Source organism: Corvus brachyrhynchos, unplaced genomic scaffold (assembly GCF_000691975.1).
Source record: "Corvus brachyrhynchos isolate BGI_N302 unplaced genomic scaffold, ASM69197v1 scaffold187, whole genome shotgun sequence".
Classification (NCBI taxonomy): domain Eukaryota; kingdom Metazoa; phylum Chordata; class Aves; order Passeriformes; family Corvidae; genus Corvus; species Corvus brachyrhynchos.
In genome coordinates this window covers 44,164-71,165 of record NW_008239050.1, presented here as the reverse complement: position 1 = coordinate 71,165, position 27,002 = coordinate 44,164, and the positions used below count along the sequence as shown (strand labels likewise).

Below are 27,002 nucleotides of genomic sequence, written 5' to 3'. Positions count from 1 at the left end.
CCCTTAATTTATAATATTCCTGGTCTGTGAGCAAGGCTGATTTATAGTTATCCTGAAAGCATTACTCATAGAGGCCAAACTATTCAAAGATTATCATATTTTATTTAAGTTATATGGAATAAACATGGTACAGAATACAGGTTATGACCACTTAGTCCAGTTCTGCAAAATCTGCTTTTTGATGTATATTTTTATGAATTGGATTTTGTAAACCTCTTTGCATATTTCTATATACACTGAGCAAAACTATTACTTCATTTATATTGTTTCTTTTTTTATGGCTTCTCATGCTGCTTTCTTTCCCTCCTATCTCTGGCATTTCCATATCAGTAAAGTTGTTCCTGTTCTCATTTCTTCTTGTATTTGAGGGCGTTTTCAGTAACGAAGATTATTATTATTTGGAATTGCATGTATTTCAGTGAATTTATTATTTGTGAGTTCATGTCCTGCCCTGCAGATTGTGTGCTCTTTTGGGGAGGGTTTATTGGTACTTTAGTGCAAACATAAAGCCTTGTTTTGTACCTGTGACTGTTACTTAGCACCACAGAGAAACAAAATAAAATAAAAAATATTTGAAAAAATAGGAAATAAATAGAAATACATAGGTTCAAATTCTGAGTGGGTATCAATCAGCTGGTTTATACCACCTGAGACTCTGAGCTGCAGCATTTCAACAGCTTTGTCCATGGATATCAATTTGCTGGGGTTGGAGCACCTTACATGAGTGTAAATATGGATTAAGTCAAGACATGTTCAAAATACGTCTGATGCACCATAATAATAATGCTATAAAGCTTATTTTTGTCATGACATAGAAATATATATTGCATTGTTTTACACATTTAATTAATAAAGTTGTAATGTTTTAAAGTGCTGAGGTGAATTTCTTCAGGAAAGGCACATCAGATGGGACTTTTTTCTTCCTTCTCATTTCCATTCTCCCATTTGTAATGTGATTCTTTATTTTATCTCTGGCATGTACATTGCTTCATGCTAGGACTTCAGGTTTGTGCTGCTGAAAGCTCTTAGTACATAATTTGAATGAAAAAAAAAACCCTGTGTGTGAAAATAAAGAACACAGTAAATAACATACTTCAGCACCTAGCTTTGCCCTGTGTGTGCCAGACCATCAGGTTAGGACCAGTGTATTGCAAACACATGCTCTAAAATGCTGCTTACTGTCTTCCTGAATAATTTAAACCTGAGTCATAAATAAAACTGTTCTTCACAAGAGAAAAACAAACACTCTGAGAGCTTTTCAGTCACTGGTGTACAGAGAATTCTTCTTTTGTGCTCATCAAAAGTGAGAAGTTACCTGCTTGAACAAGTAGTCCTGCAGTTTAACGAGGTTTGTCAATTGAATGATTCAAGTTGAATCTGTTTTGCTCACGATGGTAATTGTTTTTGATGTCCCTGTCCTTGTCTCAATCCATGAGCTTCTTTTCATATTTTCTCCCCCTCTTCTGTTGAGGCTGGGAAGTGAGAACAAAAGCTGGTGGGTGCCTGGCATCCTGCCAAAATCAACCCACCACACCCTGGTATTTGGCAATTTAATTAATTGCAGATTTTATATTTCTTTCTTCAGAACTATCATCTAGAATCTCTGAAAAAGGGATGAACACCCTCCTCCCCTGTTTTTGGCTTAACAAAATAACATAGGCATTTCAATGTAATACAACGTAAACACAGGGTTCAAAATACTGTACACAGCAAAATCAAGATTTTTTTCGTGTTTGAAATTGAATACCTTGATTCTGCTCCCAAGTAAAAAATTAATGTTACTAGCAAAAAAGTCATTATTTGAAGAGGCTTGCAATTTGATGTAAATGTGTAGGTAGCAGAACCAGTGGCCCTTCTTTAATGTCTGTGATTCTGTGCAGGGGCCTTGGGCCACAGTGGTGATGTCCAACCAACTGTGTAAAACTCCCTGTCCTCTGAGTGGAGTTGTTACTGGTTAGTTGTTACTAACCAGTTGTTACTGGATAGTCAGGTAAGCCAGGACAAATACTATGGAGTTAAACTGAAGTGCATAAACTACTTCTGCTTCTTTGTGTCTCATTATCTCCACAAACCTCAGGAGCTTCAACTCAATGACACCTTCATACTCCTATGCTCTAATCTGCAATACAGGTAGAAAGCTGCGGTGTGACTGTGGGGTGTTGCATTTACATCAGAGGTAAATTGCTACATAAACGAATTTGATAATTTAAAAAAATCCTACTGCCTTATTTAAATTTATAGGTGAATTTCCTGTTAGCAGAAGATGACCTTTAGGTTTGATTAGACCTTTAGGTTAATGAAGACAGGCAGGAAATACAGACTGACTTTCCTGATGGTACCACTTTGGTCTGATGAGAATTGTGATCTGGAATTGGAACAGGCTGCCCAGGGCTGTAGTGGAGTCATTATCCCTAGGAAAATTTGAAGGAGGTGTAGAGCTGATACTGGGGGACATGGTTTAGCTGGGTTGACGGGTGGATTTGATGATCTTAAAGGTCTTTTCCAACCTAGACTGTTCTATTATTCTAAAATTGTACAAGCCTATGAATCACTGGGAACAGGCTGCTTTCACAAACGGGTTTCAGCCCAAAACGTGTGAGGCAAACTAGTTGACGGATATGCAGGAGGAGGACAGAAGTGTCATGCAAAGGACAAGACGTGAGATTTATGCCTGAGGAAAAGGCATTTCATCTCTGCCTGCCGAGCTAAGGCCCGGGAATGGCGGCGGCGCCTGAGGGGCGGCCATGGTGCGGAGTGAGTGTCAGAGAGCCCCGCTTTCCTTCCCTCCCCTCCCCTCCTCTGCCCGGCCCCTGCCCTCTTCTCCTGGACGTGCTCCGTGCCTTGCACGCCTCTTTCGTGTCCGCAGAAGGGCAACAAAGCTGGGGAAGGCGCTGGAACACAAGTCTGATGAGGAGCGGCTGAGGGAGCTGGGGTGTTCAGCTGGGAGGCTCAGGGGAGACCTTACCGCTCTCTACAACTCCCTGAAAGGAGGCGATCGCCCTCTTCTCCCTTGTAACAGCTGAAAGGACAAGGGGAGATGGCCTCAAGTTTTGCCAAGGAAGGTTTGGATTAGATTTTGGGAAAAATTTGTTCATGGAAGGGGTTGTCAAGCACTGGAACAGGCTGAGCAGGGAAGTGGTGGAGTCACCACCTCTGGAGTTATTTAAAACTCATGTAGGTTTGACATTTAGGGACATGATTTCATGGTGAATTTGGCAGTGCTGGGTTGTACTCGATGATCTTAAGGGTCATTAAATGAATTAATTTAATTAATTAAATTAAAGTTCTCTGATTCACGTTCCCTCTCACCAGAGTTGCCTCCCTTCCCCACCATCCCCACACTCCCCTGGCAGCCCCCTGCCCTCCTCCCTCCCTTGGCTGATTGTCAGATTTCCCTCCTCCCTGGCAATAAACCCCCATTTTAAATCACCATGTACAGTACAGGGGTTCTTTGCCTCTCAAAACAGTCCCTGAGGTGTCCAGCCATGGGGACTGGGGTGGCCCAGGTGGGCACCCCTTCCTGTGTGGGGCAGCCCCTGCAAGGGGAGATGCTGGATGGGATGGTTTGTGTCTGAGCTCAAGTCTGTCAGATGTGAAAAAACCCCAAATGAGGTAAAATACTCCTTCCTTTTACTTATGAATCGATCACCTTTTACAGGTACAGCAGTATGACCCAGACGACTGAGTGCTCACACCTATTACTCATGAAAAGGAGTTCCCTTCCTCTGTGATTTTTCTTGTAATCTGTTTTGATTGCATATTATCACTGGGCTGCCAGTCCGTGCTGGGCTGCAACAGTGCTTTGGACAGGAACTCCTTCTCCCTGCATGAGAGGGCAGATGCCCTCTTTGAGCAGGCACTGCCTGAAGGAGAATGACTTTGTCTCCTGAACAGCGCAGCATGAGTTTGAGTCTTAAAGTAATGGTTGCATACTTCGCTTTTCTGAAATGCAGCTTCCCCCACTGTTTTGTGATACACCTGCAGCTGTCCACCTGCTTATTCTTTCAATTTCTTTAACGTTATCCTTCATTTCTGCTTCTTTATCTGAGTAAAACGTAATTTTTGGAAGCCCAGGCATTAGAACTTCAAGAGTTGTTCTCTCCACTTGATTGATGCCATCCCTTATATCCTCCTGTGTTCATTGGAACCTGGGAGTAGCTGTGATCTCTCAGGTCACTGGTCCAGTCTCCTGTTACTGCACACAACACCAGAAAATCTGGTTAATGAACTTCTCAGTGAGTGCAGTGTGTCTTTTCAATGTCCTGGAAATGCTGTTATTTAAAATTTTATATAATATTTGTTATCTCTTGCAAGCTTGTTTCCCTCATTCCTCTTAAATGAACTAGATCTTATACAAAATGTCAAATATTCAGTCAGTTCCCTACAATAGGATCCCAAATTAGGTTTCTAAAGCTTCACTGTAGCTTCTATTGTGAAGGATTGTCTCTGCTTTGCAAATCATTTGTTAATAAAAATGGACATTTTTGCAAAAATGCTGCAACAATAATTTCAATTTTCATCAACAAATGGAAACTGGGCTGTAATTAAGCTGTCAGGAATAGTTTGTATGACCACTTTTTGTATAAAGGGTATAGAGCATAACATTGCCACCAGTGTGTATGTATGCAAATTGGGGAGTATTGTTTTCCTGCTCAAAATTACCTGGAAATAGTGGCACTGAAAAATCTGCCACCAAACACGGTAGTAAGCAGACTTTTTTTTTTCCCATTTTATTCCCAGCAGATTTGCCAAGTAACTCACTAGAAATGTCAATGTTTTTTTCATATTTACTGTGAAGACTAAAGTATTTAGTCATGATTATTGACTTTTTTCCCCTCTGTTCTCTGTTACTTTAATCAAGTTCAAGTTGGAGGGAAGATGACTGTTCAGATGCAACAAACCTGCTCAACGTGGTTAAGAGAGACAAAGACACCTTTCCCAATATGATTTGTGTGCTGACAGGTTCCCCCCTTTGATCAATATCTGTATCTCCACATTTAATTCTGTAAATTAATTCTGTCAGGTGAAACTCTGTTGAGCAGAAGGGAACTTTAAGCCTTGGCATCTATAATTAATATAATATAAACAAAACCAGTTTCACCCTTTTCCCAAAGACTGCAGGTAGAGGAGCTGCACAGGCACGTGTGAGTTTGGGCTCTATTGATGCATAGTTTGGTCTATGTGAATGTCTGCAGCCATTCCAGGACCACTGATAAAACTGGATGATTTCACAAAACCTCCCTGAGACAAAGAAGTGAAAGAGTACTTTTAATTAATGCACGGTAGGAACAGTTTGTTTTCATAGATCTTTTTATGACTTTTCTTTTTACTTATTTTCCCTCATAATCTCTTTGAAAGGCTTGCTTGTCTTTTTTCAGCATTAAAAATCATGAAAATACCTATGCTAATTTGATAAAACCCTATTTTTTCCCTCGGTACTTCACTGTAGTTCAGGAGAGGAAAATGCTGGCACTTTTTGGTCCAGTGTGCTGGAAACGAAAATTCTAGCATCTAGCTCAGGAGTGAGCACTGTTTCTCATAGAATTTCTTTACCTTCCTTACACAGAGCCTTTTCACTGTTTGAAAGATTGCCTGGCATTAAATATTACAACATGATAACTCTGAACCCAGGTCTCTGGTGTTTTTCAGCCACCGAAACTCGTTTGCTGGCTCTGATGAGCTGGTAGTGCCTAAGAAATACTGGGTATACATTTCATTCTAACATAAACGTTTATAAGCATGAATTAGTTATGGCATAAAAATATCCGCCCACTTTCAGCATTTATCCTGCTTATTACTGTGCACACTGTGCTGGTGGAAGAATATGATGACATACTGTAGTTTGCTTCCCCCCCACCCCCGCTGCTATCTGTGATGTGAACATCTGGCATCTGGAAATAAAACAGCATAAAGCACTCCACTTCTTGTCTACATGAATCAATCTGCAACCCAAGCTATGCTGAAAATAGTGGCTGCTGGATTAATTTCTGCAAGGGTTGTATCACATTCTTATGGAAGACTCAGCAGTTTTCATATGGGTCTTTCCAAATGTTACAGGTGACGTGATTGTGTTTCACAAAAGATGTTTACTGCGGCAGGGTGGGTTGAAGCTACTTGGTACTTGATATCTTTTCTTGCAGATTTTATTTTTGTTGTCATTCCTACCAGGCTATTTGGTATGGTGGAACAAAATATTTTAATGATTTTATAATTTGCTCATAATTCAGATGGCAGAAAATTATTAAAGGGAGATATGACATCTAATGTTTCTTTCAGTCACTGAAGATCTTATTAGAAGACGTGCAAATTAGAGCATCTTGACAAATGGTGTCGAGATTTAAAAATTCTCTATCTTCAGAATAACCTGATTCCAAAAATTGGTGAGTCTTTTCTCAAGATGTTTCTTTTAAAATGGATTCACATGTGTAATTTTGAAATCAGAAAAACAAAAAGTATTCTGTTATACTTAAGGGACTGTGATCCTAACAAGAGTTCCTTTCCTGGTTTCTTTATTAAATTTCTAAGAAGTGCAGAAATTTGCAAGAGAAGTTTTGAATGAAAAATATACTACTGAGATACAAGTCACTAGAAAATGAGTGTGAAACACCTTTTATTGATTAAAATTTCTAAACTCAGATATAGTTTAAATATCCCATCTTGTGGCAGAGAGACAAAGAGTTTACCATATACTATGGTGTCTGATATCATAGGATTAGCTCTTCCAGGCACATTTTTAAATTCCATTTTTATGCAAATCATATTGGTTTTGTTAACATTGAAATAAGTTTTATTCAGATAAAATACTTGCTTTTGTGCATGAACCAAACTTCCTACAACAAAGCCTCAATGGTCTTCCTGCACCACAGGAGAAGATATAATTTCATATGATCTGGTTTTGTGGGATAGGTCCATATGTTCCATATTGAAAGATGTGGCATCAATCCTTGGGCTGGAAAAGCTTATATTGTGTAGATGAACAACAAAAAGTTGGAAGTGTTCAGAAATTATATTAGTATATCTCTTTGAAATTTCTTAAGAGGAAGAAAAAAATACCAAGGTTTTAGGAGGAAATTCTGTCCTCAGAACTTGTAGGCAAATCCTTTAAGTTCTCTCAAGGGACTCATTAGGAAACTCTATCTCTACTGATAACACATGCATTTCTTAAAGTGAAGGAATCTTCTCCCAGAGAGAATTAAGTTTTTAAAACTGCTTTATGTTTCTTTGCCCCATCAAAGGAGGGACTAAAATAAGTTGGTTTTCTCTCTATTAATATGTCCTTAATAAGGCACAAGATTTCATCTTGTGGTTTTTCTGTCAACACTCGGGCCTCCTTCAAGTTAGTACAGGATACTGTATTCAGACTGTTGCTTTTTGGACACAATTTTTTTTTCAGCAATTTCATTTTTGAGACAAGCAATTTTTATCTTAACATAATCTAACTGTAGGAGTTGAAAAAGTATGCAAATTGGTGGTTCATATATTCCTGTATAATGTAACAGCTTTCCAAGGTAATACCTTAGTAACAAATGAAAAAAAAAAAAAAAACAAACCCAACCCCAAAACAAAACAACACAAAAAAACAAAAACAAAACCAAAAAAAACCCCAACAAAACAAAAACCACCCCAAACCCCCACCAAAAACAAAAGAAGCACCACCAACCCCTCCCCACACTACAGTGGTGACCAAAGGCATTGTCAACAGGGGCTGTATTACAAAGTATTGAAGTTGAGAAGTTACTCCTCCCGGTGGATACCAGCATGTCCTTGCTGAGGGCACAGCAGTTCCATGCTTCTGAATAACACAGAGAAATTATACAGGTTTATGTTGGCTCTGTTGAGCTGTGTCTTTTCTCTTCTTAAAGAAAACATTTCTGCAGCTCTCAAGATCAGACTTGCCTCGTGAGCAGGCAGGGGGTTTGTCCGGCATCCACTGTGTGTATGAGTGATTCCACTGGCTTACACTCAGCTATCTCACATCATCATGTGCACAGGCACTGCTATTACAGAAATATTGTAACAAAAACAAACATCCAAACTAAGCTGCACAAGTTCTTGCTGAGAAATTAATGTCATCATTTGTTTGTGAAGTATGTAGAAAATACCTCTCCAAGTTCTTAAAAAACTGTGGTACGATTCATGTCACTGAATCTGTAGATATCTTAAGTTTCCAAAGATGGAATGTCTCACTATGCTTTTTTAGCCATTCCTCTTGAATTAGATATGTGTTTTATGGATTTGTGATAAAAATGTGTTTATAACTTTCCTTATTTCTTTTTGCTTTTTAGTTTTGTGTTTTCAGAAAACTGTTTTGTCTTTTTGATAATATTAAAACACTAATGTCCAGTAATGTGGTACATATTCTGATTTGTATGTCTTATTTTTTCTGCTTCATTGTTGCTTTGAAGTAAAGTAAGCAAGTGAAACCATAATGCCCTTTCCTGTGCTAAAAACTGAAACAATCCATCTATGTTTTGTTACAGAAAATGTGGGCAAACTAAAGAAGCTGGAATATTTAAATGTGGCTTTGAACAACATTGAAAGAATTGAAAATCTGGAAGGTCAGATTTTGAAAAAAAGCCATTTTGTCTTTTCATATTTGAATGCTTAAGTTGTGACTTGGTGTAAAAGAGGGTGGAAGCCATTAATCGTGTCCACCTGTAGGGGTATTTTGTGGATACTTAGAGGATCCTTGGGTACCGGGTTTCAATAAATGCTTCTTTGTAGCAAGTGCTTCCTACTGCTTAATTTTTCTCATTGAACTTTCCTAAATGTCTCTGGATCACGTTTCAAGTCATCTTCAGTTCAGGAATCAAGTGTCACACACAAGAAGGTTCTGTGCTGAGCACAGGTTGCATTGAGGGTCTGGGTTTTTTTTTTGAAGAGGTTTTCAGAGGATGCTTTTCTTTCATTGCTTGAAATCTTGTCTGTTTTATCTGTGTTTAATCCTATTTATACTGTCACTTTTGCAGATTTCATGTGCAAAATCTGGCATTTTCCAAGATTAAAACCTAAGACTTGGAGCGACCCATAAACACAATCCATATTACTTGAATAATTTGTGACTTAATTATTTTCTGTTTCTTGATTCAGATTAGGCCAGTTGCTGAATCTTTAACATAGCCACCTTGACAAAGGAACTGTTCAAACAAACAAACAAACAAACAAACTGGTTGGTTGGTTGGTTGGTTATTTGTGTGTGTGTGTGTTTTGGTTTGTTTTTCTTTTGTTTGATTATTTGGGTGGTTGGTTGGTTTAGTTTGTGTTTTTAAGTCTGCAGGCTGGTTCAAGAGGATGGCTTAAATAAGAAACAAGCAAATAGTCTAAACACAGATTTGAAAAAGTTGAAGAAATAGGTAGTGTAGTATGTATTTGGGAATTTGTTGAGAAAGTTGCATTTGTTTTCATGCCACTAAATTTTAAATTCATCTATCAGGCCCCATTATTTATTACTGTGATTTGTCATTTGCTCAGGAGTTACAACCCTTGGGATTGGCCTTTGCCAAATTTGGGTTATTTAAATCCCCTAATAAAGTGTTCTGTGTTGTTTACTTTCTTACAGCTCAATGTGCATAAAACTTAGCAAACAGACCAGGAAAGGAAAATGATTACAATGATGTGAATCAAAGCTGAATTTACTCTCTGCTAAACTTTTTGCTCTTAGAGTCAAGGTTATGATTCATGGACACATTATGATAAAAGGAGAGGCTGATAAATTAAAAAATCAGAATTTCCAGAGCATTTTGTCACCTAATTTAGAGTTTCTGTTTGTAATGAATTGTTTTAGTACAAACACTTTCTCACCAGTATTTGCAATTTAACCAGTGATAAAGTATTTACAACGATAGCTGAGTCTACACAGTGGAAAACCTAACTTGGAGTGAATTTTTGGGAGATCTTATCTTTGTACTTGAGTAATATTACCAGAGATTTTTTATTTATTAGAATAATATATTTATTATTATTGAATAATACTACCATACACAGAAATGAAACTCGTAATTGACCCTACTGTCCTTAAGCAATTGGACTGGATTTTAGCCATGTAATTGAGACGTAGCTGAGAAGGGGTATCAAGGCAATCAGAATGTTAAAAACGAAATCCAGCTTATCTGAAAATGAAACATTTAAAAGCTCATCTATAAATGTCCACAAAGTTTTGATATTGATAAAACCAATAATGTTTTGGTATTGTGTATTTTATTGAGGTTGTTTTATTCCTGTAAATATTGTGAGCTCATAAACTTTAACTGTGAGTCACTCTTTCACTCAGAAAGAGTCTTGGAAAAGATGTATTCTGATAGAATGAAACCAGTTTACAGAACACAAATGGAGACAGTTATATCCAAGTGTGTACGTGTGTGTATATATATATCATGTGTACATTTATGTTATGGAGAAATTGAATTAAGGCTTCTTTCAAACAGGCTGTGAAGAGTTGAAGAAACTTGACCTGACAGCCAATTTCATTGGTGAACTCTCCAGTATTGCATCTCTAAAATGCAATATACATCTGAAGGAGCTGTTTCTAGTGGGTAACCCATGTACTGAATTTGAAGGTTATAGACAATTTGTAGTGGCAACTCTTCATCAATTAAAAGTAAGATTTTAAAACTTAAATTTAAATCCAAATAAAAAATCAGTGCTGTCAACTTAACATACTTACCCTAAACAAAATAAACACCTGTACATTTTTGTAATGTCCACAGGAAATTAAATTCTATTCCAAAGAATAAATTATTACAATATTGTAATAATTGGTTCTATTTTGATGGAACCACAATTATTCATTAACATTTCTGTCATCTTTATTGGCGATCCTTAAACAAAATTATTTTAAATTTTTTTTCAAATAAATACTTTGTACAGTTCTGGCGCTTTTTCTCATTTGTTTTTATATATACAATGTATTTTTAAATTATTAGCATGATTGCAGAAGGTTAGTGTGTTGTTGGTACCATTCCAACAGTATATACCAAACCTGCAGTGTAAGACAGTAGAAAGATACAAGTGGGTGTAAAATTGCACTACATTGCATTGGCTGTAAATAGATACTTTGAGATTGTGGTTTTGTGCTATGACTGAACTGATGTAATGATTTCCTGTCAATGAAACAGTCCCAGGCCTGAAATATGCTCTCACAATTTCCCTCAGAGAAGCACAGGCACTGCTTAACTTAGTAGATTCAACTCTCTCAGTTGGCAGTAAACTAACACATCAAAAGAAATAATTTTGGGCTGAATCAGTCAGACAAATACCAGAGATGGCTGAAGGGACTCTCTCTACTGTATAATCTAATAAGACCAATTAAAATTCCTGGAAAATGCTAAAAGCTGATCTTAGACACACAAAACTGTTTCCAGATCTGAATAACAAGTTACTGTTAATTCTTTTTAATAAAGTATAACTCACATAGTGCTATGGATGTGTGAAAGATGCATTTCTAATTATAGACAAAACTTAATTATCAAAATTAAGCTACAATCTAATAGATTTATTGATTGAGTATGTTTATAATTTCTCACATATTTATATCGATTTTTCCCCCTTTGGTAAGTATTTGGATAGTAAAGAAATAGAACGTTCAGAGAGGATTAAAGCACTTCAAAACTATCCAGAAGTGAAATGGAAAATCAGAGAACAGGAACAAGCTTACCTTCTCAAAAGGGTCAGAGAAAAGGAAGAGGCTCAAAGAAGGATGCAAGAAAGAAAGGATAAGAAAAAGAAACAGATGGACTCTAAGTTTGGATTTGACAGGTAACAGTAAACAGCAACAGTTTGTGAGTAAACATGATTCTTTCTTTATTCAGAAATTCGGTTTTTTTCATTAAAGAGTTTATATAATTCCACTTAACATTTTTGTTCATCTTTATTGTTGATTCAAGCAGTTATTTCTCCTCATGCATGTTATCTCTAATGAAAAATATAATTAATTAAATGCATAATTTATTATTGACCTGCAGACACAGTTCAATATAATTTTTTCTCTCACTCCAAGCTAAGTTGTCTGGGTGCCAAAACAGTGTAATGAATAGTTTCTTTCAGGGGAACAGCTGGAAATTGTTTTTTAAGGTAAAGCAGGGGTTCCAGAGAAAGCAGCTGTTCACCTATAATTGCTTTTGCCTTAGCATTATAACATCTGAAGACTGAAATGGAATATTGCAGGCCTTTGGTGTGGATTTTCCTACTTCTTCCACTTCATGTCACTGATACTACCTAGACAGCAGCAGGATTTTTGTCTGGGGTCATCTTCTACTGCACTGGCTACCCATCTTATTTTTAATCCAATAGACACTGTCTCATGAAGCTGCCTGCAGAAGTTTGTCCTCATAGATCACACCTGTATCATAAATTTAGTTTTCTCTCTCTATTGATAGAGATTTACAGAAGCTTAGAGCTAGGGAGAAAAAATGATTCAGGTGTTAAGATGCCATTTGAGGAGATGTTCATTGCTACCTTATAAATTTCTAATCTGTTGCTGCCTGATATTGGGAATTCTTAAATAGCACATGGACTGAAGGCTTTCTCTCACCTGAAAGTTGTGAGGATATCTGAAAATTCTGCTTCTGAAATTAAATCTGTTGAACTATCTGTCAGGGTTTTCAGGGGATTAGGTATAGTCATACTATCACTTCGTAGTCAGGTAAATGATAAACATTATGTCAAAATATGCTTTGCTGATTGACAAAAGAAGCAGAGCAGAGAATGTTCTCCAAATATATAAGATACCATTCTTGGCAGGAATTGTACAGTTATTATTGGGTTGAAAAAATATTATTGAGGTAATTTGTTAGCAAGTTACTCTTCCTTCATTTCATTGGGATAATATTTCAGTGATCTTGTGTAGCCCAGACTCCCCGCAGGAAAAACCCAATCAGGCAGAAGGAGCTGGAGAGCAGGAAACATGCAGAACAGCTGAAAATTATGAAGAAGACAGAAGATTTTGGGAGGAGCCTACACCATATACTCCAGAATCTAGATTAGAAACTCACAGATATATTGAAGAAAAACGGAGAGCTAAAGACAATATAAGGTATTTTTTGTTTTAATATCTTTGATGAATTGAAGAAGGAGAAATTTTCAAAGGTACGGAGAACAGGCAGGTGACTGCCTGACATTAAATATTACTGTGAACTGACAGCTTAAATCCCTGTTGCTTGTTAAAATAGGCTTATACAATCTAAATTAAATATTCACGTTGTTCATTTTATTTTCTTTCATTTTCTAAACTTCATTTAGGTACTCTTTATTTTATTTTTCCTCTGATAGAGTTTTTAAATATAATTTCTCGCTTCAACTCCATTTTATGGAGTTTAGAAGTTTCACTTTTCTGTCGGCTAACTGTTTGGTGTAGTTCAACATTTAACAATCTGCTAAAAACATTTTTCCATAGTGCAGATTGTATTGTGTAAATGCCATACAGGCCATGCTACAAGTTTTTGGCACAAGTGGCATTTCAGGCACCTTTTCTATGTAACTGAGAAATTTTTTCTTATTCTTTATCAAATATATTTGTCACAAGTAATAAAATTTTTCTGTTACCAGTGCTCTTTGGCATGGTGAATCTGAAGAAGTCTGGTCCCTGAAAAGCCTTTGAAACTTTATAAAGTTGTCACTGGTTTTGCTGAACATGAAAAATACATGCAGATACTAGCAAAAAAACCCCAGTATTTTATTGCTGCTGGCTTATCAGTTCCACAAGCATTGTAAACAATGTCTTTTTGTTTTTCTTTTCTTTCTCTTACATAACCTGATTTGTGCCAGAGATTCTTTTAGTTGTTCTTTTTAAGGGCCTGCTTTTTAAAAGTTTTGTCAAGCCTAAGTATTGAAAAAGTCAGTCCTAGAGAACTCTCAAAGAAATCTGGAAATGTGCATAACTTATTGCTATTATTAATTCAAGTTCGAGCACTTTTCTGGAAGAACTACTGTCAAACCCAGATTCTAGCCAGTTCGAGTTCTGCTGTGTTTGGAAGTGCCTTGCTCTAGTCAAAAGTAAATGTGTTCCAAATGCTTCCCTTAAAGAATTCAAGGAGAGTCCAAATAGTGCTCTAATAAAGATAGAATAATTAATTTCTGGTTTTTTCTAAATTTCCAAGGCATTTAAAGGAGTTAAAAATCCTTTCATGGCTCATTTTGATTTGCTGTTGAGAAAGGTTCACAGTATCTTCTTTAGATGTTCAGTGCCAGAACAAGGCCACTCAGGTCAGCTCAAAGTTCAACAAATTGTAGACTCTAATGATTATGACAGGAGCAAATTTGCCTTAAAATGGTTCACATAAGTAGACAATTTCCTCTGAGAACAAACTATAAAGAGCTAACAGGTGGTAGGATATAATTTGTGAGGTGTTTCTTAGAACATCTCTGGAACAGAGTGGTGGTTCATTCACTTTGCATTTGAGTGTTGAGTGTAGAAATTCAGGTATGGAGATTGGCAGCCCACAAATCCCACATGAAAGGTGATTTATATTATAGAATAGTACTTAATACTTGGATAATTGTCTTTCTTAAACAGAAATTGGTTTTACGCAGTCGTTCCAGTAGCTCTACTTGAGTGTTTTTATTTCTTCTTCAAATCCATTGTATTTATAGACCAAATCTATTTTTATGTTTTTTCCCCAAGATGTTATAAATCTAAAATACTTTATATCCCTCATTAGTGATTTTCCTTTGAAATTTTCGTCTTGAACTTATAGTAAGAAATAGGTTCAGGAACAAAAAAAAAGCAGTGCATTACTGTTGGGGTTTATTTGAGAAATGTTTTCCTTTTTAATATGCTGGCTGAAGTGTCCATACCCATTAGAGTGACCAGCTGAAGAGTGAATTAATGCAACATGACAATTACACTGCTGTATTTTTAAAGAAAACAGCCATATTTTTACTTAGGTGCAAGCAGACTTTTCTTTTTCATGTTACTAAGATTCCTTACTCTTCCTTCCCTTACTCATAATCTAAACATTTACACAGGAAAATACCAGTATTACAAGTCTTAGTGATCTTACTGTGATCTGCTTTGTTTGGGCAGATAAATCTAAGGTAGCTCATTTATTGCACTAAATGAAGATCAGATGTAGTTTTAATTGCTGATAGCTGGAAATGGATAGTATATATATCAGTACAAATATATCAACACATCATCAATACATCAGGAATATGAATTGCCTTTTTTGAACAAAAAACACAACAAAAAATGTAGTATGTGCATCAACAAATAATCTAGATGTCTGCCCTTTGGCCCTACTGTATCCTATCTGATGCTGCTTATAATCTTTTGACCATTAGAATTCTATTTACTAGAGCAGAATAGTGATTGAGAGACAGATGCTGTTTGGAGATAGGCCAAGCACTTGTTCAGTGGGAGTAATCAAGTGAGCATGAATAAAAATTCTTTAGAATTGCTTGCCCATACATCAAACCAGTTATCAGTGGCAAGACCTTGTGATGAGTTTGACCATTCCTAACTAGAAAAAATGTCCCATTTCATACGTTTAAGCCATCCAGGTTTTCATGTGGTATACCAGATAATTTGATATATTTCTGTTTGATAATGGATATGGTGACATGCAGAAGAAGTTATTGTCCATGTAAGATGTGATGTTACAAATCATTTGCTCATCTTTAGATGACACTCTTAATGTGTAATTTGACCTGTGATGCAATGATTTTTTCCTGAAATGAATTATAGCCTTAACATCAAATACCAGATAATTCTTACTTCTTGCCATACTCTTCTTTATTTGTGCTATTAAACATAATAATAACAAAGTTCTAACCATTACCATAAACAATTTTTCTTTCTGTTTTGTTAAGGGAAGCAAAAAAGAGAGAGAAGCCTCCTTGGACATTGATGACTGCAGAAGGAAAAGTTCTGAATGTGAATGTGCCTAAGTATGTAAGGTTAAACAGTCTAATATCTGTAGTTGGTTTGGGCAACTATTTCAAGATATGTGACAATACAAAAATAAGAGGGCTGAAAAATTCTTGTTGCAGTATTATATTCCTTGTGGGAAAACTGTATTCTAAATTTATGTTCTGGTGCTGGAAAAAGACTCAAGATTTAGTAGAGTGTTGAAGATTGTTTAATTTAACATCTTTGTCTTTAAAGATTGAAGAACTTTTTTTCTGTAAAAGATATAAGATATTTCAGTCTTTTCCCTTCTATGGTAAGGCTCTTTCTTGGAGCATCTTGCTAATAGTGGAAAAAGTTTAACTGGTTTGACTGTTGAAGATAAATGTGTATGAGCAGCCACTTTAAATATGGAAAAATACATCCCAGCAATATTTCTGGACAAAATCATTCTGTGTTCTGATGACAGATGTAAAACTGGCAGAACTGGGAAGGATAATCAGCTTCTGTGGCAAGATGCCCTGTGACACTGAGTGAGGTCTCCAGCAGCAGAGGATGGGGATACAGGGAAGTGTCTTGTGTTTTACCATTGACAAAGGCACTTAGGTATTCAGGTGTTTTGGAATGAGTTTCCAGGGATGTCAGCCATTTATTTTACTTGAACCAAAACTTCATTTTCTAAGGGAAAAGCAGGAGGCAGTGTCCAAACATTATTTCCTTATAAATAGCTCCCCACAGGGCTTCCTACAGGAGACTGGGATAAGAAAGTGGCCACTTATCTCTCTGGTGTCCTCTGAAGAAGTTTTTCCATTTAAGACTGATTTAGCTGCAAAACCAAATCTGTGAACGTGGTTATAATTAGCATGAAGACTGCTTTCGAAATCTTGGAAATTTAGAAATCCTTGCAAGTCCAAGGAATTACTGGTAGTGCACAATTTTCAGTAGAACAGAGAGAATTAAAGGTAGTGGAAGAGTTTAGTGTCATGTTTAGTGTCATGTAGAGCCACATTTAGTCTGTCTGTACCGGGAGACACTTTCCATGGTATTGATGTACCTTTTTCAGTAAAAATGTGTTGACTGAAAAAAAAAATATATATAATTTTCTAATCCAAAAAAGACAAGCCTAAAATAATTTAAATCTTGTGTTAATAGAAGTTGATTGTGCCTCTAAAAAGCAGAGACATTTAGACTCAATCTGTAGCTATCTTTTTTAGAAGAAATACAGAGTTCACTGTTAGTAGCATCCCTGTTTGTGTCACCCGAGTTTTCTGAATTTAGTCCGTGGATGTGCCCACATAAAGCCAGACCAATGAGGATTTTTTGTCATGGCTTCAACAAGAGTGTCACAGCTGTTCAGTGCAATCTGGCAGTGTATTGGAGAGACATAAAGAAAGAGATACCAGTAAGCAGATGGTGTTCTCCAAAGTTTTTGCTTCAATGTGGAAGTCTCATGTCCATAAAAATGTCCAAGCTTCTCTGATGTTCTTTTGGATGGTTAACAAGAGGAATGGCTGCCTGCTGCTGAGGACAGACTATTTCTCTTCTTCAGTTCTGATTAAGATTCCTCCTGGAAAATTTTATAATTCTGTGCTTTTGTTCTCCCTTCATGTGTTAGTGGATTCTCAAAATCAGTGATGCAGTAAGACAAAAAGCCTGAACAGGAATAAAGTTATTTTGTAGTCTTTGCACTTTTCCATTAAAAAAACTCATAAACTACAACCTCTGTAAACTTTCTTGCAAATTTACTGTATCAGAATACAGGAGAGCAGAGAGTGAAAAGTATATCTGACAAATACTTTTATTGCTGAAACAGTTTATCATCTAATCTGTTAACATCTGATGATCTTTCCATTACCTGAATCCAACATATCTAAGTATTTTAATGTCACTGAAATAGCCCAGATAAATTATATTAAGCAAAACCCTTACATTTTATACTAATAACTAATTTATCAAAAGCTTCTCATTTGTAGGTGATTTTATTCCATTTTTTTCTCTGCTTTCATACATGGGAAATGTTTGAGCATATGAGGAGAACTTGTAAGTCTAGACTAGATCTCCTAACAGTTGTAGTAATAGATGACACCAATTTATACCTGGTAAGATTCGTTCTCAATTTTAAGAACACAGCTAACAGATCACAAACATGCAGCTAATACAATCTACAGGCTCATTTTCAACAAATATAAAGCTTATAGAATCAAGGATATTACACAAATTGTATTTTATTTCGGAAATGCACAAACAGATATTTATACTTGGGGCAAATTAATTGCTATGAACAAAAATGCATTATTTTAAACATACCATAAGGTTAGAGTGACAAAGTTCTGTGTTTTTCATGCATTTTGGAACTGTTTTTTTCTATGAAGATGTAATAGAGCAGACAGGTTTCACCAGCAGATGTCTCTCGTTCTGCATTGACAGAATGAGCTTAATTTTAACTGACCTTCAACAAAAGTTTTTCTTTTTTTCTTTTCCTTGTGGTTTGAGTAGGGAGAACAGAAAATAAATGTAAGAATGACCTTGGCTCAAATGCCAGTATTTTTTTCTGTCCATAGGAAAATTGCAACTGTTTCTAAAATGATCACGTGACATACTGTCTAAATGGTGTTTGTATTCATCTAAAATTGCTAACATTTGAACTATGCTGTAATGTTTGCTTATTCACTCCAGTAGTATTTTATCCTGGAGGTGTTTCTTGTCATTGTTATTAGGCTTCATTTCTCTTTGAAAGATGATGAAGAAAACAACCAGATCATCTTGGATCTCGCTGTTTACAGGTCAGATTTTTTTCCTCCTAATTTTTGCCACTCATAAGATGTAATACTTTCAGTTATACTGCTCTCTGTTACGGGGACTTTCCAAGAGGAAAACAAGTAACATAGTGGATAATGGAACCAATCTTGAAGCCTGTGCCAAATAAATGAAGCTAAATAAGCCAAAGGCCCTTCACCTGTTCTTTTAATCCTGAATGGGGACTGTGTCTAAGAGTCCTTTTGGGATCTGGTGTTTTTTGCAGTCCACAGGCAGGTTCCTTCCACACCTGTTTTTTTTATAATTATGTAAAATCTTCTCCAGTTTTCATTTGCAGATAAGGTCTGTAGGGAGTGGGTTTTTTGTTCATCCTTTGGCCCTAGAAGTGCTCCAGTACAGTTCATGTGCTTCTAGTTAAATTCTTCTCTTCCCTGAGACTGGGTAGGGTAGCCTTGTCGTTTTTCCTTGCTTACTTGAAAGAGTCCATGGCTCATGTTAACTCTTGAACTCTACCAGGGCATTGCCTGGAAGAAATTTGGTTGAACCAGGCAAAATATGACAAGGAGACCTGATAACTATTAGATAGTACATATACTGCTAAGCATTACAGTGACCTTTTCCGTTCTTCAGTTCTTCCTTTGAAACTCATTAATTTCCCTCAAAAGAGATTTGCTCTATGTTTCTGACTTTTAAGATTTTTTTTGGAACCTCAGAAAATCTATTTAGGTGCAATAAATTGCTGGATGTACTACAGAATCACAGAATCATTTAGGTTGGAAAAGACCTTCAAAATCATTAAGTCCACCCTTTGGCCCATCATGACCTCATCAACTACACCATGGCATTAAGTGCCATATAGAGTTATTTCTTGAACAGTTTGGGACCCTGGGCAGTCCATATTTTAATAGTCTGTGCTCACTTGTAAGAAATGCAGACTAAAACATTTGAAAAATTCACCTGTAAAATAATGTTGTAAACGAAGGGAAATGGGAAATATGTACTTGTGCATTCACATGAGTCACATCAGGTGTTACATGGTGAAGAGCAGATGTTAAAGTGGAGCTTTTACAGGTCACAAATTTTGTTTGAAAGATTTAAAATTACTGTGTTTTCTGGGAATGGAAAGTATACCTGTTCATTGTTTTCCAGCAAATTCTGTATGAAAAAGGGAACTTCTATTATAAACTTATTAGTAAAGCCCTCAGAAGGAAAAGTAGCAGGATATTTTCACAATTTTAAATAGCACATAGATTAATTTCCATATTAATGTAAAGCAATGAACTAACAGATGAAAAACCTTGTTGTTTTTCTCCAGGATTTTGAATTCTTGTAGTTATGCAATAGCTGATGTCATGGACTTGACATTATTTTAATTGGCATTCACAGGAAGATTGTGGACTTTTTTTCCCCAAAACTTTAAATCCTAATAGTATTTTGTATAAATTAATAACTGAAATTTAAGATTGTGCTTTATAAATAGTGAAATCTTGAAAGAGCTATATGGTCTATTGTAGATTGATTCATTTATTTATATTTCATTCTGAAGACATTTGGACACTTCTCTACTTGATGTTGATGTTCAGCCAACTTACATACGAGTACTGGTGAAGGGAAAGGTTAGTGATTTCTTGCTACATTAATTTCAAATCAAGAGTTATTGTTTACCATAGTTAGTCAGTGGACTCTGGATCTGACTTCTCTAAGTCACCAGTCATTTGCATCTATGCAGAAAGAATGTTCTTTCAATACCTGCATTATTTTGGACCACCCATAAAGTGTGAAAGTCCTAACCAGAAGATGTGCAAAGCCTGAAATAAAATTTCACTTTTCTTTTCTCCTCTCCTCTTATTCCCCCCACACAGTGTACCATAATTCACTTCAGAAGAGAGCTTCCTAGTTGCCCTAGGCTAGAATTTAGCAATTTCACAATCTGGAATTTATAGCTGACAGAAACCAATGGATGTATATTCTTTTGAAAGGGCATTTAAAATGTCATTCCAGTTTTCTCTCTTCTCAGTGGTTTTAATTTTATCATCATTTTTAAAAAAAATTCAAAGTGCTTCCACAGTAAACCAAAATCCCTATTTTTAACTGAGCCAACTGCATAAACAAAACTTGAGGAGTGCTTTACATCTAAATAAACTGGATAATCTTTCTCATTTAATTGCTAATATAAGTCAAGCATCATTTTATAACCTTCTTTAGAAATGCCACTTCAGGAATGGCAGCAGTTCAGGAACATACATCTGACTCTACTTGTAAGTAAAAGCTATTTAGCATAATCTATTGGGTTTAGTAATACCATACATAAAGTGAAAGGATTTAGACCTGCAGTGTCCTTAAGATCAAAGGATGTGATAATGGTGGGTTTGTATTTGTTCTGTCCATGTGAAAGAAAGTAAAAAATATTTTAGCATGATATACTTCAATCCCATATTGTCTTGTAGCCATTTCAGCTTGTGCTCCCTGAGGAAGTGAAGCCAGACAGCAGCTCTGCTAAAAGATCACAAACAACTGGTCATTTAGTTGTCACCATGCCAAAGGTATGTAAAATAGTCTGAGGAGACATCATACAAAGATCCTTAAATGTTGTGAGTACTTTGGGAATGTGTCTGAGTTACAGGTAACATCTGTCTTGCTGAAGATATGCAGTGTAGCCTTTCCCATCAGGGCATATTTTCCAAAAAAGGAACATTGCATAAAGACAATTTAATTGCTGAGCCAAGCCTTAGTACTTAAAATCCCTCTAAAGGAACATAATAAAAATCAATATTGATAGAAATTTGTATTTCCTTTACTTTATACAAAATCAGCCTTTTATATACCAAAAGAGACTATGCAAAACATGCAGTATTATGCAAATGTATAAGAAGATAGCTTTTTTTAAATAATGAAAAAAGCACATACTTATTTTCTTTTTCCACTTGTGAAATAATAAAAAAAAATCAGTTTATCAAAATTTGTGTGGCACACATATGTATGAATGTTACATCTTTGTTCAAATATAGGGATGTTGCACTACTCTCGTGTCTCATGTGTTTGGAACAAGAGTTGCTTAATTCATTTTCCCTTCGTGCTCTCCCTGGCTGGAAAGGTTTCCCTGACCAGCTGTACAAACTACGATGACCATAGAGCAAGGAGGTTGTGGCAACGTGGTGTTTCAATTGAAACCGCTTGGAGCAGACAGGGAGCTGGAAGTTTTAGGGAGGTAGAGTTCAGGAGATGAGAATGGATTACATGGTGGGGTTTTGTATGCTGAGGGAGAAGTTAATCAACTGCAGCATCTTCTGCTGTTATTTCTGTGGAGGGTTGAGTTGCTTTTAAGGCCTCTAGGACATCTTATACTTTTGGTTTTCAGAATACACTAATCCCACTCAGGGATAGTTACAGTAAAAAAAAACAATCTCTTGGTGCTCTAACCTTACCCTTCTGTCCTTTAGGAAGTTTCTGTTGTGTAAGGGCAGGGAACATGTGTGAGTCCACCAGAATATATCAAATACAGCATTTCCTTCTGAAAGAAGAACCTATTTAGTTGAAATCGCTTCACCTGCTATATGGGGTCATTTCCTTCTCTTCGTGCTCTGATTTAATTTTAAGACTATGCATCTAGTAGTTCTAACTAAAAAGTTATTTTTCATCTTTTGGCTTTTTCCTTTTGTGGTTATTACCATCTATGTTCCCTTCTACACTCCAGTCCCATACCATCTGTCTGTCCCTAGGAGGACAGGCTCTCATTGAATCACAAACTGTCGCTCTAGCATCAAGCACACAATTTTGCCAAAAACTTGAAGAGTACTGAAAATAGTAATTACTTGGTTAAGGTAGATATTTTCTTAATGTTCAAAATTCACTCAAATGAGGATTTATGTTTTCATAAATTTGTTTGAAAATGAGGCCTTGACATTTGCCATTTTGGATAGTGTAATTTCCAAATGTCAGTGAATAATTTTGTTTAATAGTTACTTGTCTTTGGGATATTTTAAGTACTGTCAGTTTTCTGTCCCATACCCTGCTTTTATTACTTATATATTTTGCTAGTCTCTTTGTGATGGATGGTCAATACCTTAGAAAATGTAAATATTTCCAAGAGTTTCTGGATATATATTAACTCTGCTGCCTGCCTATAAAGCCATACCTAACTCAGCAAAATGAATATTATCTCTTCATACTGTGATTGAGAACTGCCTTTATTCCGTTATTAACTTTATATTTAACCTACCTTGATATTTTAGCTACACCTACATATTTTGCCTAGCCCGAGGCTCTGAAGCATGCTTCATCTCAGAATATGTGATTCTCAGATATTTTTAAGACATGAGGAGAGAGAAGCACTATGGAATAACTGGGTTGATGTTCTCAGCTTGGGCTTGGTTTGGTTAAAACTACTTGAGTAGCTTGACCACAGCAAGAGATGCATGAATGGAATGCTGCATGGTCTCTTTGTTGTCAGTGGATCCTGGAAAGCAGCTTTGTGGAAAAGCGCCTGGGAGTCTTGGTTGCCACTAAGTTGTGCATGAGTCAGCAATGTTCTCTTCTGTCAAAGAACACCATTTGTATCCTGAGCAGCATTAGGAGCATTGCCAGCAGGTGGAGGGAGACCATCCTCCCCCTCTGTTCAGCATTTGTGAGATACACGTGGAGTGCTGTGTCCAGTGCTGGGCTCCCCAGTGCAAGAGAGACATGGACATGCTGGATAGAGTCCAGCAAAGGGCCACAAAGATGATTAAGGAACTGGAGTACCTCTCCTATGAGGAAAGGCTGAGACTCTGGAGAAAAGAAGGATCAAGAGCATCTTATCAATACACAGAAATACATAAAGGGAGGGTGCAAAGAGGCAGAGCCGGGCTCTTTTCAGTGGTGCCCAGTGACTGCACCAGAGACAGTGGGCACAGACTGAAACTCAGGAGTTCCCCCCAGACATCAGGAAACACTTTTTTACTGTGAGGCTGACTGGCTACCTTCACAGGTCACCCAGGGAGGGTGTGAATCCTCCAGCCCTGGAGATCCTCTAAAGCCATCTGGACACAGTCCTGGGCAACTGGCTCAAGTGGGCCCTGCTTGCACAGGGGGCTTGGACCAGATGACCTCCCCAGATCCCTGCCAATCTCCAGAATTCTGAGATCCTGTGAACTTCATGGATTTGCTGACCAAAGATGAATCTGTGTTACTTCAGCAATTGCATGTAACAGATACTAACCTATTGTTCACTGTTCTATGTTACAGTCACAGAATCTGTTCTCTTCCCCTAAGACTGAAATAGAGTGCTCAGTTTAAATTTTTGGGATATAGATCCTCTTCAGGTGATCTCCATCCATACAAAGTTTATTATTATTAATGGGATGTAATCTAGGAAAAAAGGTATAATGAATAATGATTAACAACAGGAAGGCCAATAGATATTTTCTTGCAGGATATTATGGCAGATTTTATCAATGCTTGAGAATACTAGTTTGAGATCACCAACTTAATGGGAATTCCTCATAGTGAGATAATAGGAAGAGCAGAACACATGCAATTTCTTTCAGGCTGTATCGGTGACAAGACAAGCTGAATGACTGTATTGCACTATATTTAACCCTTTTGTTCCTGATAAACAGTTATCTTTTTTTTTTTTTTTTTTTGCAACTCGATAAATGGCCTAGCACATTCCTTACATAACTGAAATGTTGTCCGTTAATCTAAAAATAGTCTCCTATAATAAGCTTCATGCAATAGTGTCCTAAAAATATCTCTCTCTTCTCAGTAACACAACAGAAATCTATCTGAATTATACGTGTTTTTCACTGGCTTTAGTGAGCTTCTGAACAAGTTAATAAATCTTTCACCATTCATCTTCCAGCCTGTTTATAGTTCCCTAGTCTTTAAAAACAAAAACAAAACCTCTTGCCTCTCTGATGACCTTGCCACACCACAGATGTTGGAGATAGTAAATTCCACATGAAGTAAAGGAAATAATTTTTACATTCATTTCTGGATTTTTTTTTATTAACCATGCTACTTGCTACTCAACAAATCACCACAGAATGTGTGCCTTTCTAAGGCAGTGTTTACCAACATTTTTTGGAAGGTCATCAAAAGAAACTGAAGGACACAATGTTCAGTGAAATAATATAGTGACACTTTAAAAGTGTAGTGTTTATACTGTAACAATCCTCTGTATGGAGATTTTGCATGTGTGAGGTGTTGATAGTGACTACATTGTACATGCCTCATGTTCTGGGAAATATATTTGTGCCATGAAGCTTCTCAGATTTTGAACCTCTATGCTCTGGCAGCATCATCTTTTCAGATGATGCAGGAGAATTAAAAACCGAGAGATTCTTTAATAGGATTTGTCAAAAATTGGTATTTATTAAATAAATGATATCAGAAAATGTCATCAGTAGATTACACAAGCATTTTAATTACTGTCTGAGTAAAACCATCAAACCCCAGTTTTATTAACAAGCAGGTTTTATTCAGGGTTCTGAGACATTCTCTGTCATGTTTTAAAACTTTCTTTTTCTTGTTTTAGTGAATCAGAGAGAAAAATTTGGACTTTTGATTAATTCTTTATTATATTAGCAGTCACAAATGAATGCTGACAGCTTTTTATTGCCTGAGCTTTCAAAAGCAATTAGAAATTTAAAGATCAATGACAGATTCCTTAATTAATCTAAAAATAGGAATGGTGTGTATTATGCATGTCAGTGTTATTTGATAGAATTACATTATATAATTCTCACTTATCTAGGTATGGTAAATGCAGTAATATTTCATTACCATCAAAGGCATGTGGAGACATAGCTGTGAAACCCTAGAAATCTAATAATCCTTCAGCATAAATGTGTTTCTGGGAAAATCTGTTAGTCAGAGAAATTCCCATTGTAGAATAAGAAAGCCATTGTAGGAAAAAAAGGCAGACTGAAAATATGAACAAAATATGTTTTTCACATATTCCTTCTGTATTCTCAAATATATTCCAGATTATACTTAAAACATCTATATCTAGAATTCTTTGATAGTGATCTTTAAAGGGTGTCCTTTCTGTTTTCTAATTAATCATAGAATTATAAAATATGCTGAGTTGGATGGAACCCATCAGGATCATCAAATCCAACTCCTGGCCCTGAGCAGGCCACCCCAAAAATCTCTCCATGTGCCTGAGAGCATTGTCGAAGTGCTTCTTGAACTCTGTCGGGTGTGGTGCTGTGACCACTTCTCTGGGGAGCCTGTTCCAGTGCCCAACCACCCTCTGGGTGAAGAGCCTTTTCCTGATATCCAACCTAAACCTCCTCTGACACAGCTTCAGGCCATTCCCTTGGCTCCTGTCACTGGTCACCTGAGAGAAGAGATCAGTGCCTGCCCCTCCTCTTCCCCTCATGAGGATGTTGAAGCCTCAATGAAGCCTTCTCTCAGTCTCCTCCAGGCTGAAGAGACCAAGTGACCTCAGCCGCTCCTCATACGGCTTCTCCTCCAGACCCTTCACCATCCTTGTGGCCTCCTTTGGATGCTCTCTCAAAGCTTCATCTATTTTTTATGTTGTAGTACCTAAAACTGTACACAAAAATGTAAATATTAGAAATATTATCACAGAATAACTTTCAGTATTGTATTAATTTAGTCAATTTTCCTATATACCACAGGCTTTCAATTTCACACTGTTATCTTTCTCCTGAGCCCAAAGTCTTATCTTTCACCACAGTCTATGGCAGTTCTGGTTTGGAGAACAAGTTTCCTCATTGATCAGCATCATTAAGAGATGGGCCGTCAGTTACTGGCTTGGTGAAGCTAACATACCATTGCTGTATCAAAAAGAAGAAAAAATCGAGTATCAAATTTTTTTTATTGAACAGAATTAGGAGGACATCTTCTGAGCAGAAGATCTTTTATGTCAAACAATATTTGATAATTAATAGATGTTCTAGTAGGCAAATCCTAACCCTTTACTAAGTTACAAGGTCAGTTCTTGTCAAGGATGTATTTTCTTATGAGTGCAGACTCAGCACGTTTCTTCACCATCCTTGATGATATGCTCTGAAGACAAAGTAAGGAGCACGAGTCTCAAGGGGATCAATGGAATGAATTTGTGCTAAAAAAAAAGAACACTTGAGGGCCTCCTGAGAAAAGAGGGAAAGTACAAAGAAACAGACTTTCCTTCATCAGAGCATATACAGAATCAGAGGGCATTGGCCTTTTCACACTGATTTCCAGAAACAAATGACAGAAGCTACAGAATCTGTCTTTATTTCATGTGGGATTTAGAATGGAGACTAAATTCACAAGGCTTCTGGAACAGACTGCTCTCAAATCAATTGCATTATGAAATAGTCAATAAAATGAACTATTTGGTATAGTTCCTGTTCTTCTTCCTTTCAAATGCTTAAGGTATCTCTCTCCTATGCTGTTGTTTCGAAGGGAAAGA

The 27,002-nt window shown here is 36.6% G+C and overlaps 2 protein-coding genes across 2 annotated transcripts in view; both read left to right on the top strand.

Annotated features, from left to right (window-relative positions):
- Positions 1 to 6,305, top strand: part of TMEM71 (transmembrane protein 71) — a 30,695-nt gene extending 24,390 nt beyond the window's left edge. Inside the window, exon 10 of the mRNA XM_017739053.1 lies at positions 6,277 to 6,305. The gene's annotated coding sequence lies outside the window, so the exon portion shown is untranslated. The remainder of the gene's footprint in view (positions 1 to 6,276) is intronic.
- LRRC6 (leucine rich repeat containing 6) overlaps positions 2,719 to 27,002 on the top strand; it is a 35,910-nt gene continuing 11,626 nt past the window's right edge. Inside the window, exons 1-10 of the mRNA XM_017739043.1 lie at positions 2,719 to 2,754; positions 6,299 to 6,380; positions 8,481 to 8,558; positions 10,425 to 10,597; positions 11,555 to 11,754; positions 12,845 to 13,030; positions 15,805 to 15,882; positions 18,559 to 18,624; positions 20,145 to 20,214; positions 21,046 to 21,141. Coding sequence (XP_017594532.1) covers positions 2,719 to 2,754; positions 6,299 to 6,380; positions 8,481 to 8,558; positions 10,425 to 10,597; positions 11,555 to 11,754; positions 12,845 to 13,030; positions 15,805 to 15,882; positions 18,559 to 18,624; positions 20,145 to 20,214; positions 21,046 to 21,141 — 1,065 coding nt within the window. The remainder of the gene's footprint in view (positions 2,755 to 6,298; positions 6,381 to 8,480; positions 8,559 to 10,424; positions 10,598 to 11,554; positions 11,755 to 12,844; positions 13,031 to 15,804; positions 15,883 to 18,558; positions 18,625 to 20,144; positions 20,215 to 21,045; positions 21,142 to 27,002) is intronic.